Source organism: Pongo pygmaeus, chromosome 17, assembly GCF_028885625.2.
Source record: "Pongo pygmaeus isolate AG05252 chromosome 17, NHGRI_mPonPyg2-v2.0_pri, whole genome shotgun sequence".
NCBI classification, from domain to species: Eukaryota; Metazoa; Chordata; class Mammalia; order Primates; family Hominidae; genus Pongo; species Pongo pygmaeus.
The window spans coordinates 90,640,272-90,655,589 of record NC_072390.2 but is presented as its reverse complement, the minus strand read 5'-3'; the positions used below and the strand labels follow the sequence as shown (position 1 = coordinate 90,655,589).

The window sequence follows — 15,318 nt, the reverse complement described above, 5'->3', positions numbered from 1 at the left end:
TGCCTTTCCCTTGTCCATGACCTTGGTGGGACCCACTATTGTTTGCTCTTCTTTCTAGAGAATGAGTCTTGTCTCCAACTAGATGGGAAAAACCACTCAGGACAAGACCATCAGAACAGCACTGGGCTACTGATTTGTATGCTGTGCATATGTTCACTGTTCACATAATAACGGGTATTTTATTAGTCATACTGTGCGTCAAGCACAGTGCATACTGTCCTGAGCATTTTTACTCAACACCAACACCGTGGAGCACCCATCATGAGCTTCTGTAGGCTGGGACTCACAGCTATGTGCATCTCTCTTCATCAGGCACCTTGTCAAAAGCCATACACACTATGGGGATAACGCCACAAGTATTTGGTGAACGTGTGTGTGTTAAGTACCACTTAATTTTCCGCTCATTGGGCACCATTTACAAACAGTGGAAGTTCTGTGAAAATTCCCACGAGGCAGCACAGCAGCATCCAGAGGCCACCACACATGTCTCACGGCTACTCTCCACCCCGTGATGTTGGTCTGCACAGGGCTTCTTCCTGGGGTAGCTCCCAAGTAACCTCCATTCAGCTTTCCTCCTGCTGTTCCATGGTGCTTGTCTTCCAGCAGAATCTCTCTCACTTTAACAATTAAATGGACAACTCAGGAAACCTACACTTGGAATTCAGTGAAAGAAATGTTAGACTCCTATGGAGTGTCTCATTAGGTTAAAGGAAAGTTACTGAAAAGTCTGATGGGAAAATGAATTTCTACATTTTGCTTAGGGTCCAAAAAGAATCCCAGACTTTGTTTGCATTGAAGTGCATATAGTAGTATTTATTTTGATTCAGGGAGATGCAGTTCATTTTTAATATTCACAAAAGCTTCTTGACATCAGATCCAAAGCTTGTGCAGTGGAGATATGGTTAAACATTCTCACGCAGCATCACTGAGCCAGAAAGCAACCTGAGAAACCTCAGAACTCCATGTGCGGGAAGATTCCATCCGACTTCATAAAATAATACCTGGACCTGAGAACTCTATGTGTGGGAAGATTCCATCCGGCTTCATAAAATAATACCCGGATCTTCAAGGTTGGCAAAGAAGAGAAAAGCTCCTTGGGAACTTAGTTGCCAGGTCTCATAGCACCAGCTCTGTGTCCTCAGAGTTGCTGTCATCAAGGAGACCTCTCACTGGTCACCGCTGCAGCCCCCACATGGACCAGTATGTGTCCACAGCTCCTCCCTGATTCCCTATAGCACAGCTGGGAACATTTAAACAAGACTCTGCAGGAAAGGGACGGATACTCAAGGGGAATTTGCTGCAGAAGAAAGCACCTACCACAGTGAGTTTATGGGTCCTTAACTTTGGGTTACAAGAGAGAAGTATCACTGCAGAGCTATGGTCCTACAAAGCACTCTTTTGCCCCAATCTCCTGTGAGTGCTCTGTCTCTCAAATCCAGATTCTATGAAGTTTAAGATGAGACATCAATCCAGAGCTCTTTCTTTCTCAGTTCTGGCCAAGACAACCTCCCAATTCCAATTCCCAATCTGAGGAAGAGCTGCCCCTTTCAGAAAAGGTACTGGGCCCTCCCCTTGGCATTACATCAGTATACAGGCCAATGAGTCAATGACCTCTCCCTTACAGAGAGAGCCTCTTAACACAGGTGCAAGGATGCCTCCAAATGCTTTAAGCCCAGGTGCACCTGCAACACCTACAAACTCAACCTACCCAGACAAATTTGATACTGCACTCCTAGAAGAAAGTTGCTTTTCGTTCATTACAGGACAGAAGCAAAAGTTGCAACAAATTTAACCATTCATGAAACAGTAGCCAATGTGCCGGCAACAGACGGCATTTATAGACACCCCATTTGCAGAGGTGATGGGGTGATCAATAGCTTCTGAAAAGGAAGTTTATGACCCAGTCATATATCAGAAAGGTTAAAGTCCTAAGGCAAAATTTCTGGAACGTCTTCTCCTGTAGCACAGGGTTCTTCTTAGTGTTTCTGACTGTGAAGAGGAGATGGATGGGAGCAGGCAGGTAGCATCTCCTTCCTCTGTCTTGATCTCCACTGCTTCTTTATTTCCTTTTCCTTTTTCCATTTCTTTTTTTTCATTTTAAAAGTAATGGTCTAGGGCCGGGCGTGGTGGCTCACACCTGTAATCTCAGCACTTTGGGAGGCCGAGGCAGGCAGATCACAAGGTCAGGAGACCGAGACCATCCTGGCTAACACAGTGAAACCCCATCTCTACTAAAAATACAAAAAATTAGCCAGGCGTGGTGGTGGGCACTTGTAGTCCCAGCTACTTGGGAGGATGAGGCAGGAGAATGGCGTGAACCCGGGAGGCAGAGCTTGCAGTGAGCCAAGATTGTGCCACTGCACTCCAGCCTGGGCGACAGAGTGAGACTCCGTCCCTCAAAAAATAAATAAATAAATAAATAAATAAATAAATAAATAAATAAATAAAAGTAATGGTCTTAAAGTTCTTCAGTCTTAAACAAATTATAGAAGGCTTTAAAAGCTAGTTTTGTGCATTTCATATGTGATAATTGTAAGTCGATTTGAAGTCCTTATAATACTTTATAAATTTCATCAATCAACATCCAGGTAGGTAGAATCTTAGGTACATGATGATGGTTATGAATTAATACTAGGCCGGTGTGTGCTGGGTTTGTCTTCAGGCCTTGCGTGAGGGCTGTGATGGGGTGCATGATTCAGGAGGCACTCGGTGGGAAATCAAAAGAGGCAATGGTAACACAGCACCTCAAACATTTCAGGGCAGCTGGTCTACACCAGGTACACAGTAGGGATGAGGAGTGCAAAGATGGGAGAGGCAGAGGCCCCCACCTCAGGGAGCACATGGATACAGAGACTGTCCGTGTCCCCTCCATCCTCAACTCTTGATTTCTTCCATCTTTCTTAGGTTGGAGGTTAACTTGCTGCTGAAGAGATTTCAGCTGCATGGGAACTTACATATAATCTGAATAATCAAAAGTAAAAGAGTTCATCTTCTGGGTCCTACTTCTGCTATTTTCATCCACTGCTTCCTACCCAAGTGCTAAGCATTTTCATGCAGCCTCGTCTGTCTTTTCAATAAGAAAGCCAGTTGATAACTAATTCACACTTAAGTGCGCTGTTAAACCACAAAATGTTGACAAGGAAAACAACACTTAATAATAAATCATATGATGGTAACGTTTCTGTAGCCAGTAGGAAAATGGTTTCAGGTGTGAACAATTCTCACTACTTCATGGATCATACAACATAGATACTGTTCATTAATGACTCTAAAGCCAATACAGGGCATGAAACTATAAGGAATTCCTTCCTGCTATTGTCCAGGCGGTGGAATGGGATTTTTTTTTTTTCTTTTGGCCAGTGTTCACTGGTTCCACTATGTTTCTGATCAGATCTTCACATTTAATTTCTTCTTAGGTATTCATGCATCTAAGAGTTCTTATGTACTGGAAACTCAGTATCTCCTGTTTGCAGGCAGTGACTGGGTGTTCAGTAAGTCCAGATATCTCTGGATGGAGGCTGTGGGTAAGCTTGGTGTCCTCCGGAATCTCTCTCATGCACAGACGATGAAAATCCAAAAGCTCACATTGGTTCCAGCACAACAGACAGCCTGTTCCACTGGAGTTGTGTCAGGTGAGGTGTGCACATTTGTATCATCTGTCACAACTATTTACCCCTCTCTTTTCTCAGTGACAGCAGATACACTTGCCCATCGCCATGCGACTTGAGGGAGCTGATCTACTACCAGGCTTGGCCTGTGGCTTGCTTTGCCCACAAGAGCGTGAGGAGTGTGATGTGCAGCATATCTGAGCAGAAGCTTTAAAAGCAACTGTGTGCTTTGGTTCGTCCCCTTGTACTTCTCATCTTCCATGAAAAGGGCCTGTTCTCCCAGATCTCTGCTCCCTAGCCTGAGTCTGGGAATGAGAAGACACACAGTGTCACAGTAGTGAGACATTTTAAACAAGAAAGAAATGTTCATTGTTATAAACTGCTGAGATTGGGGAGGGTGGGGGTGTTGTCACTATGACACATCTACTACAATGTGATATGGGCTCTGGGACAAGGGACATGCACTTCATCCCTTGTCACAATGATTTTAAAAGTCCATTACTATGCACAGGACTTGGAGTGATACAGGCATCAGGCAGACAGGATAGCAAGTGCACTGGGATGCTTCTGAAGTTTTCAGGGATTTCAACAGCCCTATCAATTGAAGGAAGAGTGATCCTCCACCCCATGCAAGGACATTATTAGTGTGAAACTCCCAAGTGCTGTATCCTAAACATACCCCCTTAATAACGGAAAGAAATCCTCCCTCCTCTGAGTTAATTACATAAACTGTATATTATTCATCAGATTTCTATATAATATTGCCTCTACTTGTATGTGTAATCATAAAATAATTCATAAAGTTTCAGGTCAAGGAAGGAAAAGTAAATATTCCATTTTTAGTCCTGACATGGACATCCCTAATAAAGTGTAGCCACTAAATAAGAATCTTGTTGATTGTATTTGCTACTTATTTTTAAGTGTCAGTGGATTAATACTATAACATGGTTTATCTTGGTTGATCAGAAATGATATCTGTACATTCAGAGAAGTCATAACTGAATAGCTAGAAGTGTCAGATTACAACTATGGGTGGTCTTCTTTTTTGTATTGTTGGATGAAGAAGAGAAAATGGTCAAACATTCTTGAAGCAATGCATTGCAAAGAACAGTTCAATCTGAGTAGTAGATTTGAAAACTAAAGGATAAAACAATTATAGACAACAACTAACAAACTGATTGTGTTCCTCCTCCATTCCAAAAATGGGTCACTAAAATGACAGTGCCTTTGCTCATTAAGGCCATTAGTAAAAAGAAATTTGGACTTTTATGTCTCGTACACTTGAAATTTAAGGGTGATGGGTAAATTTCACTTATCACAGTAGAAATACTCCAGCCAATCAAAACAGAGGTGAACACAGCACAAGTAATTTATTAATTCACTATTCTTTCCTGAAATGGGCTTGAGTCAGTGCTATGGGCTCCATATTTTCTGGTCGTAAAGTTTAAAGAAAAGGGCACAGGAACTATGAGACACCCCTGAGGCCAGAGCCCCATCTCATCACCTTATCATTGTTTGCCCATAAGCAAAGTGACTTCTCCAAATCTCTTTGTGCTACATGGGGCATCCTGCTGGCCTCACGACCTGGTTGGAAAGATGAGGGGGTGTGGTGTGATCGCACCTGGCACAGCTCTCACCCCAGGAAGGGTCACTGGGGCTGCCTTCCTCTTCAGGTCCCTTTAAATTAAATGTTTCTGTTCTATAGAAACACATTTATCTCCTAACTCTATTTCCAAGGTTTTTCTCCTTCCATATAAATCAGGAAAGCCTCTTTTTACTCTTAAAGTTAAAAGGACAACCTCTCTAACTGATTTCTCTAGGACACTAAGAGAGCCACACAAAATACTCTGAGATTGCAAAGGTGCAAGGAGCAGCTGTTTTTGGAAACACTTCAACCTTGAACCCTCACCGGACATAATGACATATGTGTAAAACCTCTGGGAAGTCCTGTAGGAAAAAAGATTGATTAATATGGGGGGGGGGGATTTGCAAGAGAAGTGTAGCATTATTTTTAATACAGCATTTTAATTTTCATAACTGATCTGATCTCACAGTAAAAATTATTGAGCTCTATTAGTGAGAACTCAAGTCTTTTACTGAATTTTCAAGTCCTATTATGATAAATTAAGGACAAAATGTTTCTAAATAACATATAGAGATATAATTTACTTACTATAAAATGTAGCCTTAAGTGTCCAATTCAGTGGTTTTTAATATACTCACAGAATTGTGAAACCTTTACCATAACTAATTTTAGAATATTTTTATAACCCCATAAAGAAATCTCATGCCCATCAGCAGCCACTCCTTCCTCCCCATCACTACATACCGTGACAACCACACCCTGTTTCTATGACTTTACATATTCTGGACATTTCAGATAAATTGAATCATCCAATATGTGGTATTTTGTGACTGGCTCTCACTAAGTATAATGTTTTCCAGTTCATCTTTGTTGCAGCATGTGTCTGCCTTCACTCCTTTTTGTGGCTGACTAATATTCCACTCTATGGATTTATCAAATTTTGTTTATCCATTCATCACTTGATGAACATTTGGATCATTTCCACATTTTGACTATTATGAGTAATGTTGCTCTGAACACTTGAGTACAAGTTTTTGTGTGGACATATGTTTTTACTTCTCTTGGGTATGTCTCTATGACCAGAACTGCTATGTTGTATGATAACTCTATTTAATATTTTGAAGAACTGTCAGTCTGTTTTTTAAAGTGCGCCAGCTCAGTTTCTTTCAGTTAAAAAAAAAAACAACAAACTGGGGGTTAAATGTTCAGTCGATGCAAAGCCCTGCCAAAGATGTTCAGTGACTCAGATGACACAATCTTTGAGGTGCCCATTGAGTCAAATTCCTATCTCCCTGCTTCCCCATATCCCTCTCCACGGTGCCCCCGTCTCAGGAATAAGGGGTCTCAGCCTCCCACAGAACCCTATGAATGCCCACTGGCCTCTCTTACACAGTTGTTATGCTGACTTCTGGGCCAGTGGCCCTGCTGGGTGGGCGGCTTTGGCTGGACTACTGGGGGTCAAGCCGGTCCCCCAAGGAGTCCGGACTCTGGCTGTCCAGTTGTGAAGGCTCTGTTTTCTCTTTGTCTCAACCCCAGTCACATCATATTGGTTCTCAAAGTGTAGCCCGGGAGTCCCTGAGGTGTTTTCAGGGATCCAAAAGCTCAAAATTACTGGCATGATAATACTAAGACATTAGTATTATGTGCAATGGGGTTTTCCAGAGCCTGAATAAGGTTAGGCATTTTGAAAGACTCAGTGCAGAAGCAGATAAAAAAACCCAGTTGCCTTCTATTAAGCTGGGCATTATAGAGGTTTGTAAAAATGTGAAACAGTCCCACTCATCTTACAATTTTACTTTCTTCTGGACATGGAGCTGAGTTGAACAAAGTCTTCTCCTACAGGCCTGCAGCCTTCCCCAAGCTACACATGGAAGTTGGGCATCTAGTCCCAAAGTTCTTGGGTATCTTACACTATTTTGATATTCTTGTCATGCTCCCCACCCTGACCCCACAGAGCTCCACGTGAGAGAAACACTAGGATGAGATCTTCCATTTTTTCTGACCCTCCCTGACCACAGAGACCTTGCACACGCTACCTCCTCAGCTCCCTCCACTCCTGACTTGTGGCTATAGCAGAGGTCCTGCCAGCCGGACCCATATCTCATGGTGGGAGCCATAGGAGAGCCTGCAGCTCAGAATCATAGAGGGGAATGGATTTGGTTTCACTGCCCCCAAAATACTGTCCCTGTGCACTTCATTTTATCAAGTGTTTCCCAAATTAATAAAACCTCCTTTCTTAAAAATAACCTGTTAATATCTTGGGGTTCCAGGTTTACACAGAATGCTGTAGGAAGCATTGCCATCAGGAATTATACTTGTTCTTTAGTGACTACAGACTTTAGATATTTCTGGAAGTTCCTCATGGGACCTAAAGCTGGTTTTTGTTTTGTATTTGTCTTACTTAAGTTAGTCACATTTACAGGAAAACTGCTTCACGATCAACCCAAATAGAACAAAATAATCTCCAAATTCAGACTCTAGAGAAGTCCAGGTGCCTCCATGCACTTCACACGTTATGAAATCCTAATTAGGAGAAGAATATTGTTCATGCTCTTAGGATTCCCATTAAGAATGGCTCACTGGCTTCTAGTTTTCCTGTGGAAGTACTTCTCTCTCACTACTAGCAGTGGTGGCATTTGTGGAATATCACAAATACCTGTGGATCCCCAGACCAGTGGATCTCCAGGCAGGGCCAGAGGATCCTAAAACTGGAAGATCCTGGAAAAAGGGCCCAGGAAAGCTCCCAATATTTCTTTTTGCTCCATCATCTCCAACTTGGTTTTATTGTGTTAATGCCCGGATGATATCCCCAAGCAACTCCTTGGCTTCAAACGTAGGACAAGCATAGAAGTAAAGAAAGAATTGAGACCCAATACTCCAGTGACTTTCTTTAATCACTTACTCCTCAGCCCAGTGAGGAAGCGCCCAGGTTTCCACTCAAGCAAATGCCTCCTGATGGCCCTTTTGCAATATTAAAACATCATTTAATCAAGCAGTACAGATCTAAGTATATTTTATTCAAACGAAATTATTTAAAGATCCTTACTGTCTCCAAATGATGCACAGAGTTGCTCTCTAATGATTGTTGCATGTTGAAAACCACTTTAAATTTTAAAAAAGAGAGACAGAGACCCTGATTTTGTAGTGAAGATGCAATGACATATATTTCAACAATAATTAAATCCACCAATTCCACCTCTTTATAACTGGAATAGAGACTTTAGCAGCATTAAGAAGTCCCACCTTTCTCCTTTTCCTTCTTGACTTCTTCAAGGCTAGAGGCTTATTAGCTGGTAGACTATTAAAATGCAAACATGATACAACCCAAGTAGTTCCAGCTTTGAAACAGAAGGGTGGCTAAGTACCTGCTCTCTCTCAATGCAATACTCCAGCAGCAAGGCGAGTCCAGTTTCTCCCATCATCAGTCAATCCCTTATCCTAAGTTTGACTACTTTCAGCTTATGGGAAGCTCCATCCTACATTCTTCAATGGTGCCTAGCCCTATTTTACCAGTAGATGGATGCTGGGATTGGGGGAAGGGAACTGGGAGAACCACCCTAATTAAAACAACTTTTGCTTCATCTAGTTAACAGCAGGTAATACTGAGTTCTCTCCTTCCCACAGTGGCTCATGTCCCCTCATAACACGAAAGAGGCATTGTCCTTCCCCGTGCACACAATCTGCAACCAGAGAGAGCCACCAGCCACAGAAAGGATAAGGCCCCATATTAGCTAGTTTCTCATTTGTTAGCTTAAGGAAATCATTTTCTTCCATTTTTCCACTTCTTGAAAGTATATCTACAAGTTTTTAGCCAAGAATTTTTGGATATAGTTGGTTTGGGGATCATATATTTAATTTGCTATGTGTTTATTGTTTTTCTTTGTGAGAAAGAAGAAGAATGCTAAATAAAACTTAACTTCAGGGCTCCTGTTATTCCAATGGCCACCACCTTGACTGGATTTGTTTTCACTGATATTAATTTTCATTGATTTTGTTTATGGTCTTTCAGCCAATTATCAGTCAAGATGCTTTCTTAAAAGACTGTGAAATTCAGAATAAAAGGCACAAAACTTATTGCTATGAATTGTAACCTCTGCTAAACCAATGATATATGGCATGATTTGAGAAAAATTTTGTTGGCACATTGTCAATTGTATTTTTGACCACTAAAAAAAATCAGTCAGTGATGTATATGCTCAAATCACACTGGAACACTAAAGTCATACCAGTCACAGATCTCTTTGATAATTCACTGGGTTTTTACTTATTGTATTTAAAAGCCATGAGAAACCTGAGAAATGATCCAATCTGGCACCCTCAACTTAATAGGGAACTTGGTTTCGTAGAATTCTCTGTGAATCTGCTTTTAATTTACATTGATACTTAAAATTCCACACGGCAGATCTCAAGAGTTGTTTTAGATGCATTACCTTTTCCCCAACTAATTTTATAACTCAATAAAAACCATAGTTCAGGTTTTACTTCTGAAACATGACCTTAAATACATAAACCTATTTATTTTAAACAAAATTAATTGTTTGACAGAGTTAGCTGCTTGTAGCATGAAGCTTGAAAAGCCAAACACTGTAAATAGTAACTGTAATTATTTCCTTTTTCAGTTTGAAAATGAACACCATATTCGTTTCTTCACATTGTTGGTTCTTTTCCATGTGACGGTGTTGCTGAAGAATCATAGCAGGATACAAGGGGTTTCTGAAGACTGGAAAAGGGCAAACAGCATATTTCGAAAAGAGGTAAATGATAACCTTAGCAGTTAAAAAAAATACTACATATTTTGAAAGTGGGTAAACGATAACCTTAACAGTTAAAAAAAAAAATAGAACATTCATCAAGCAATCAATCTGTAGACACCTAGGAGAGTGCGCATGCTGGGTAGCTATCAAATTACTTTGTAAAAAGGAAATTAGGCCAGATGAAATTAATATCCATCCGTGAGAGAGCACAGGGCCACATAGATAGACAGAGTGAACCATGTATACTGCAGCGACTTCCTTCTATCTGAGGTCGCTCCTTGAGACAGGATGAGCGTTTCGTCAGTGAGAGCCTGCAAATCTCTAATCACCTCTGAGAGCCAGTGACGTGGGACCTTCTAATAGGTAAACCATTTCATAATGAATCCCTCCTGGTCTTTTAGTAAATAACTCTCTTGGGAAGAAGGCCAAGAAATCTCAGCCCTTCTTTGAGTTTTTTTCTAGAGTGATTCCAGTTGTGCTTAGTTAAGGTCTCTGTGTACCAACAGATAGGTGTACAATTGGCTGGAAACGTTTTCAGAGGCTTATATTTAAACTGGAAGGCATATTAATTTTATTTTTCCTTCCACAGGTAAAAAACTCCTTCTTTCTCCCACTGTAGGCTTTTTGTGTTTTCAACATACCCAGCCTCACTCGGAAAAATAAAAATAAAAATAAAGCACCCACTCACATGAGCAGCCAAGTTTCAGATACCAGTGGGCACAAGCTCTTCCAAATGTCTCCTGTTCTGGAGATGTTCACAGTCCTCATATCAAAACTGAAACAAGCAAACAAAAAAAATAAAAAACTTACTACCAAATACCCTAGGAATAAGACTTAAACTCTATTTGGAAATTGAATTTCTTCCATAGTCAATCAATATTTAATAAAGAGAGAAAAGGAGCTCATTACAAAGACCATCTTGTTTCTCCACAAGTCATCTATGTGAGATTCCAGAATTTCAGGGCGATAAGTTCTTAATTGGAACATTATATATTCTCTTTGCAGCCAGTAAGCACGCATCACTTCACGAGAAAGCGCCGCGGCCAACATTTCTGCTGGTCTGCTCCGGGTTTCAGTGAAGGGCAGGCCTGGAAGCACCTTGGGAAATGAGGTAGAGCCAAGCTAACCCTGGAGAGCCACTGAGCTTACGGAGAGTTGAGTGATTACGCAGGCATAGTCTTGAGTTTTATTTTCAGTTTGAATACTGCTAACTAGTCTGTACAGTCACAGGCTTACTATAGGGAGTTTATTCTACATCAGCTATATTCTCTCTTCCTTAGCAGCACTTAATGAGTCGGCTGGAAAGTTGTTCCCAGCCAAGCCAATATCCTATGAGTTATAAATGACATTTCATGCTCATATGCAGATTTTCTGCACTGAAGTGAATTATTTACAAGGTAGGGCTTATGGATTCCAACAATCAGCTGCCTGAGATTTACACCTACCCATTCTCTCTACTCTCTTGCTGGGAGAATGTGACATTTCCCACTGCCCTTTAACATCTGAAGATTTAACGGGAGCTGCCCTTCCTGAGGCAGGTGCTCCCTTGCTTGAGATGGTAACTGGAAAGGCCGTGCACCCTAGAAGCTGGAAGGTAAACTAAGGCTCTCCTAGAGGTGCTTCTCCCTGCCCTGGGAGGATGCTATCTGCATGTAAATGCACAGGAGGAGCACCAAGAAGAATTTAAATTCTGGGGAGGCCTTCCTGCCCATTAACAGTGATTTTATTACCTTGGGTTTTAGCTATTTAGTTTAATAATTTCTTCCTGAATGTGTGAAAATCCAAATTTTCTCCTAAAGGAAGCTCTGTGTTCAGCAGTGTGCTCTGTCCTCTGTGGAACAGAAGAACCAACATGTCGTTTCTGCCTCCCAGAAACTCCAGGGGTTGAAAAGCCTCCCAACTTACAGCAAGGATGATGAAAATATAAGTAAGTGTTCGACACCAGACAAATCCACCAATGGAACAAAAAAAGCAGCACAGACACCAAGTTAAGTACACAAGGCTCTCTAATCTATGATAAAATCAGCATTTAAAATTAGCAAAAAGTATAGTTTTTTAAATATGTTGAATGAGAACAACTGACTACGCATTTGGAAAAAGTGAGATGAAGATCCCTACCTTATATTATCAACAAAAATACATGTATGTTAAATCAAAGACCTAAATGTAAAAATAAAATCCAAAGAATACTGGAAGAAAAGATGGGGGAACATTTCTGTAGCCTTGCAGTGAGAGTAAACAAAAGGAAAGAAGGGACTTACCAAATTTTATAAACTTTTTCCCAATAAAAACCAGACTAAACAAAATTAAAACTTAAGTGACAAACAAGGGAGGGAAAACATTTACAACTGACTATTAATATCCCATATTCAGAGAAATCCAACTTATTGGAAGAAAATGACAGACAATACCCTAAAGCGATAAAGAATATGTATAGGCAAAAAAGAAGTACACACAGCAAATAAATCTGTGAAAAGATGCTCAACCACTGTATTGATAAAAGGAATAAGGAAGTGAATAACAACAAAATAGTTTTTGCCAAATCTGATTGTCAACATGTCATATATCATTAACATTGATTGCTGTCGAGGCTGTGAAAAAATAGGCAGCTTCATAATTGTTGGCAGGAACAACCAACTGCTACAAACATTTTGGGGGCAATTTGGAATTATCTAATAAAATATATTTGCATACCCTTTGGCCATGCCATTTCACTTTTATGGATCTAACAGAAAATAAAATAAAAACATTATAAAGGTATATGTACAGGGATTTTGATTGAGTACTGTAACAGTAAACATCGCCTGCAGCCTAATATCTACCAGTAAGAGATGCTTTCATGAATTATGATAAGTTCATAAAATGGAATGCCATCTTCTCATTAAAATCTGTAAACAACCAAATTTCCATCAATAGGGGAATGGTTAAATAAATTGTAGTGCCACCATTAAGCTGAATATTATGTAGCTACTAAAGAGAATGAGACAGAGCTGTACGTAGATGAAGAGATGTCTTTGCTACCTCAAGTGAATAAAGTTGTAGACAAATGATAGATATTATAGATAAATAAGCAGATGATTGATGGATGATTAGATACATCTTATATAATTTTAGTTGAGTCTGTGTGTGTCCACTGAAGAAAAGAACCCTCAGAGTTGTTAGTGGCGGTGATCTCTGTGAGTAAGGACGTTTGTTTTGTGTGCAGCTAAGAGCTTCACTATCATCTCACATGCTGGTTCCGCCTGGTGGTGGGAGCACACTCCCAGGCAAGTCGGGATGCTCATCTTCCCCAGGACCACAGATGTTGTCACAAGTCGGGGCCATCCATTCTGACATCAGCAGAGACTCCCAGCAGCAGAGACCTCTCCCTCTGGCTGGGGAGCCAGTCACTGGATCAGGGACCCTTTAGCCCCACTCTTGCTCTGCAAGCTCTCACCCATCTCCACACAGAGAACACAGAGAATTGTTCTGCCACTGCTGATCACTGCTTGGCTATGGGAAACTCCAGGCAGCTGTTAAGTCCCCTCTGCTTGAGATCCCTATATCCACTGTCACTGTGGGCTCTTGGTGCTTCCATGGAGACTTACGTGGCAAAGGGGTCTCTCTCTATGCCCAGATTCCCCAATCCTTTCTGGTGTTTTTGTTAGCTCCGTATGAGGTGTTCATGGTGCAGGAGAAGGATGACAGAGCTCAGTGTCTCTTCCATTAGGAACCCACTAACAGAAGAGGGAGTATTTGTGCACTCCTCTTTCCCTATCTGAAAGTCCCAGGGAATCTTGATCTTGTCAGGATCGGGTGCATGACTGTTAATTGTCAGCCATTCTTACAAACACATTTTATAAACTGAATATTTTGTGTTCTCTGAATTCTAGGCTCTCAGAATTCAAAAACCAAGATGAACTTTCCCGCTCTTTTTTGCTCGTGTCACTCATCCCTGAGAGAGAAACGCAAAATACCAAAGCCAATTATGTGGTACGTTCAAAAGGTCCAAAACCACCCAGGGTGAAGCATCAGACCACCAGGTTTTTGTTTGCCAAATGCCCACTCTCCCCGATCCTCTTATTCTCTCTTCAAAAACAGATACAAAACAACAGTAAAAAACATCCTCCATTCTTAGTGAGAGCTGAGGGTTTGGATGATGCAGATGAGTTGGAGGAGGTTTTCCATTCCTACCACAGGGAAGGCAACTGAATACATTCTCCTTAGCCACTGTAGTTCTCCAGAAAGCCCCTGGGCCTCAGAGGTAATTCAGGGCTCTCTTCTCCTTGACCCATCTTTCCCCTCCCCCAGTGCTCCTCCCTCTTCCTTCCTCCTCTGATATGTGGAGTGGGTTCCTCTCAAGTAGGAACCCGGCAGGCATGTTGAGGCATCTTTACAGCAGTCAATGGGGCAGGAGTTATTTTTTATTCTTTAGTGCAGTTCCAGTCCCTAGCACAGTACTTGGCATGTAGTAAGTGCACAATAAATAGAGGAGTAATTTTGCATTTACATGAAAACACTTTTTGCGACCAAGGCACATTCTTTACATTTCCTTGGGGACAAAAAATATTTATTTTTATCCTTTGATAATAAATTTTATGTCTATAATCTATAGTAACTTGGAACTCATCTTGGGAAACAACATGGATAGCCATGCTAGATAATGACTCTGTGTGTGTGTGCGCGCGCGTGCGCACGAGAATGAGAGAGAGAGAGAGAGAGAGAGAGAGACTCCTAGGCATCATCATCCTAAGCAAGTACAAATCAGGAGTTTGTTTCTTTGCAAAATAAATAGTTGTTCTTTGTTTTTTTGTTTTTGCTATTGTTTTCTAAGATAAATACTATGAAGGGCACAGCACTCATTTGAATGCCTATATGTCATTTATTTGATTAATTTATTAAACATATTTGAGGTGTCTACAATTTATTCATCCCTGTTCTAGGCAACGCAGATCATGTGTTGAAGTAGACAAGGTGTTTGCACTCATGAGACTTAGGAGAAGGAAGGCATCCTAAGTCAAGCAAGGATGGCCCTTATACAGAGATCCTGAGACAAGAGGCACCAGTCATATTCTAGAGACTGGGACATAGAACCTGTTCGGTCTGGCTGGAATGAAAATTGCAAGGTGGGGGAAGTGGAGAAGAGAGGCAAGGGATGCTGAGAAATTGATTTGGAGGGAAGCAGATCATACCAGACCACGAATGGCCTTATGTGTCCTGTTTCATCCTAAGAGCAATGGGAATCATTAAAGGGTTTAAGTACAGACATTGGATCTCTGCTCTGGAAAGAAGAGTTCAGAAGCAAAATGGGAGGTTACTGAAGGAGGCAAGATTAGAGGCAGGATGATAGTTATGTGTCTTCTCCAGATACAAGCCAGAGACCACGGGTTTA

At 41.2% G+C, this 15,318-nt stretch overlaps 1 protein-coding gene across 1 annotated transcript in view; it reads left to right on the top strand.

The window, feature by feature from the left end:
* The first annotated feature begins 1,192 nt into the window (after positions 1-1,192).
* Positions 1,193-15,318, top strand: part of SMIM21 (small integral membrane protein 21) — a 28,432-nt gene continuing 14,306 nt past the window's right edge. Inside the window, 5 exon segments of the mRNA XM_054461407.2 lie at positions 1,193-1,321; positions 9,813-9,947; positions 10,953-11,058; positions 11,747-11,874; positions 13,820-13,919. Coding sequence (XP_054317382.1) covers positions 1,193-1,321; positions 9,813-9,947; positions 10,953-11,057 — 369 coding nt within the window. The 3' untranslated portion in view covers position 11,058; positions 11,747-11,874; positions 13,820-13,919.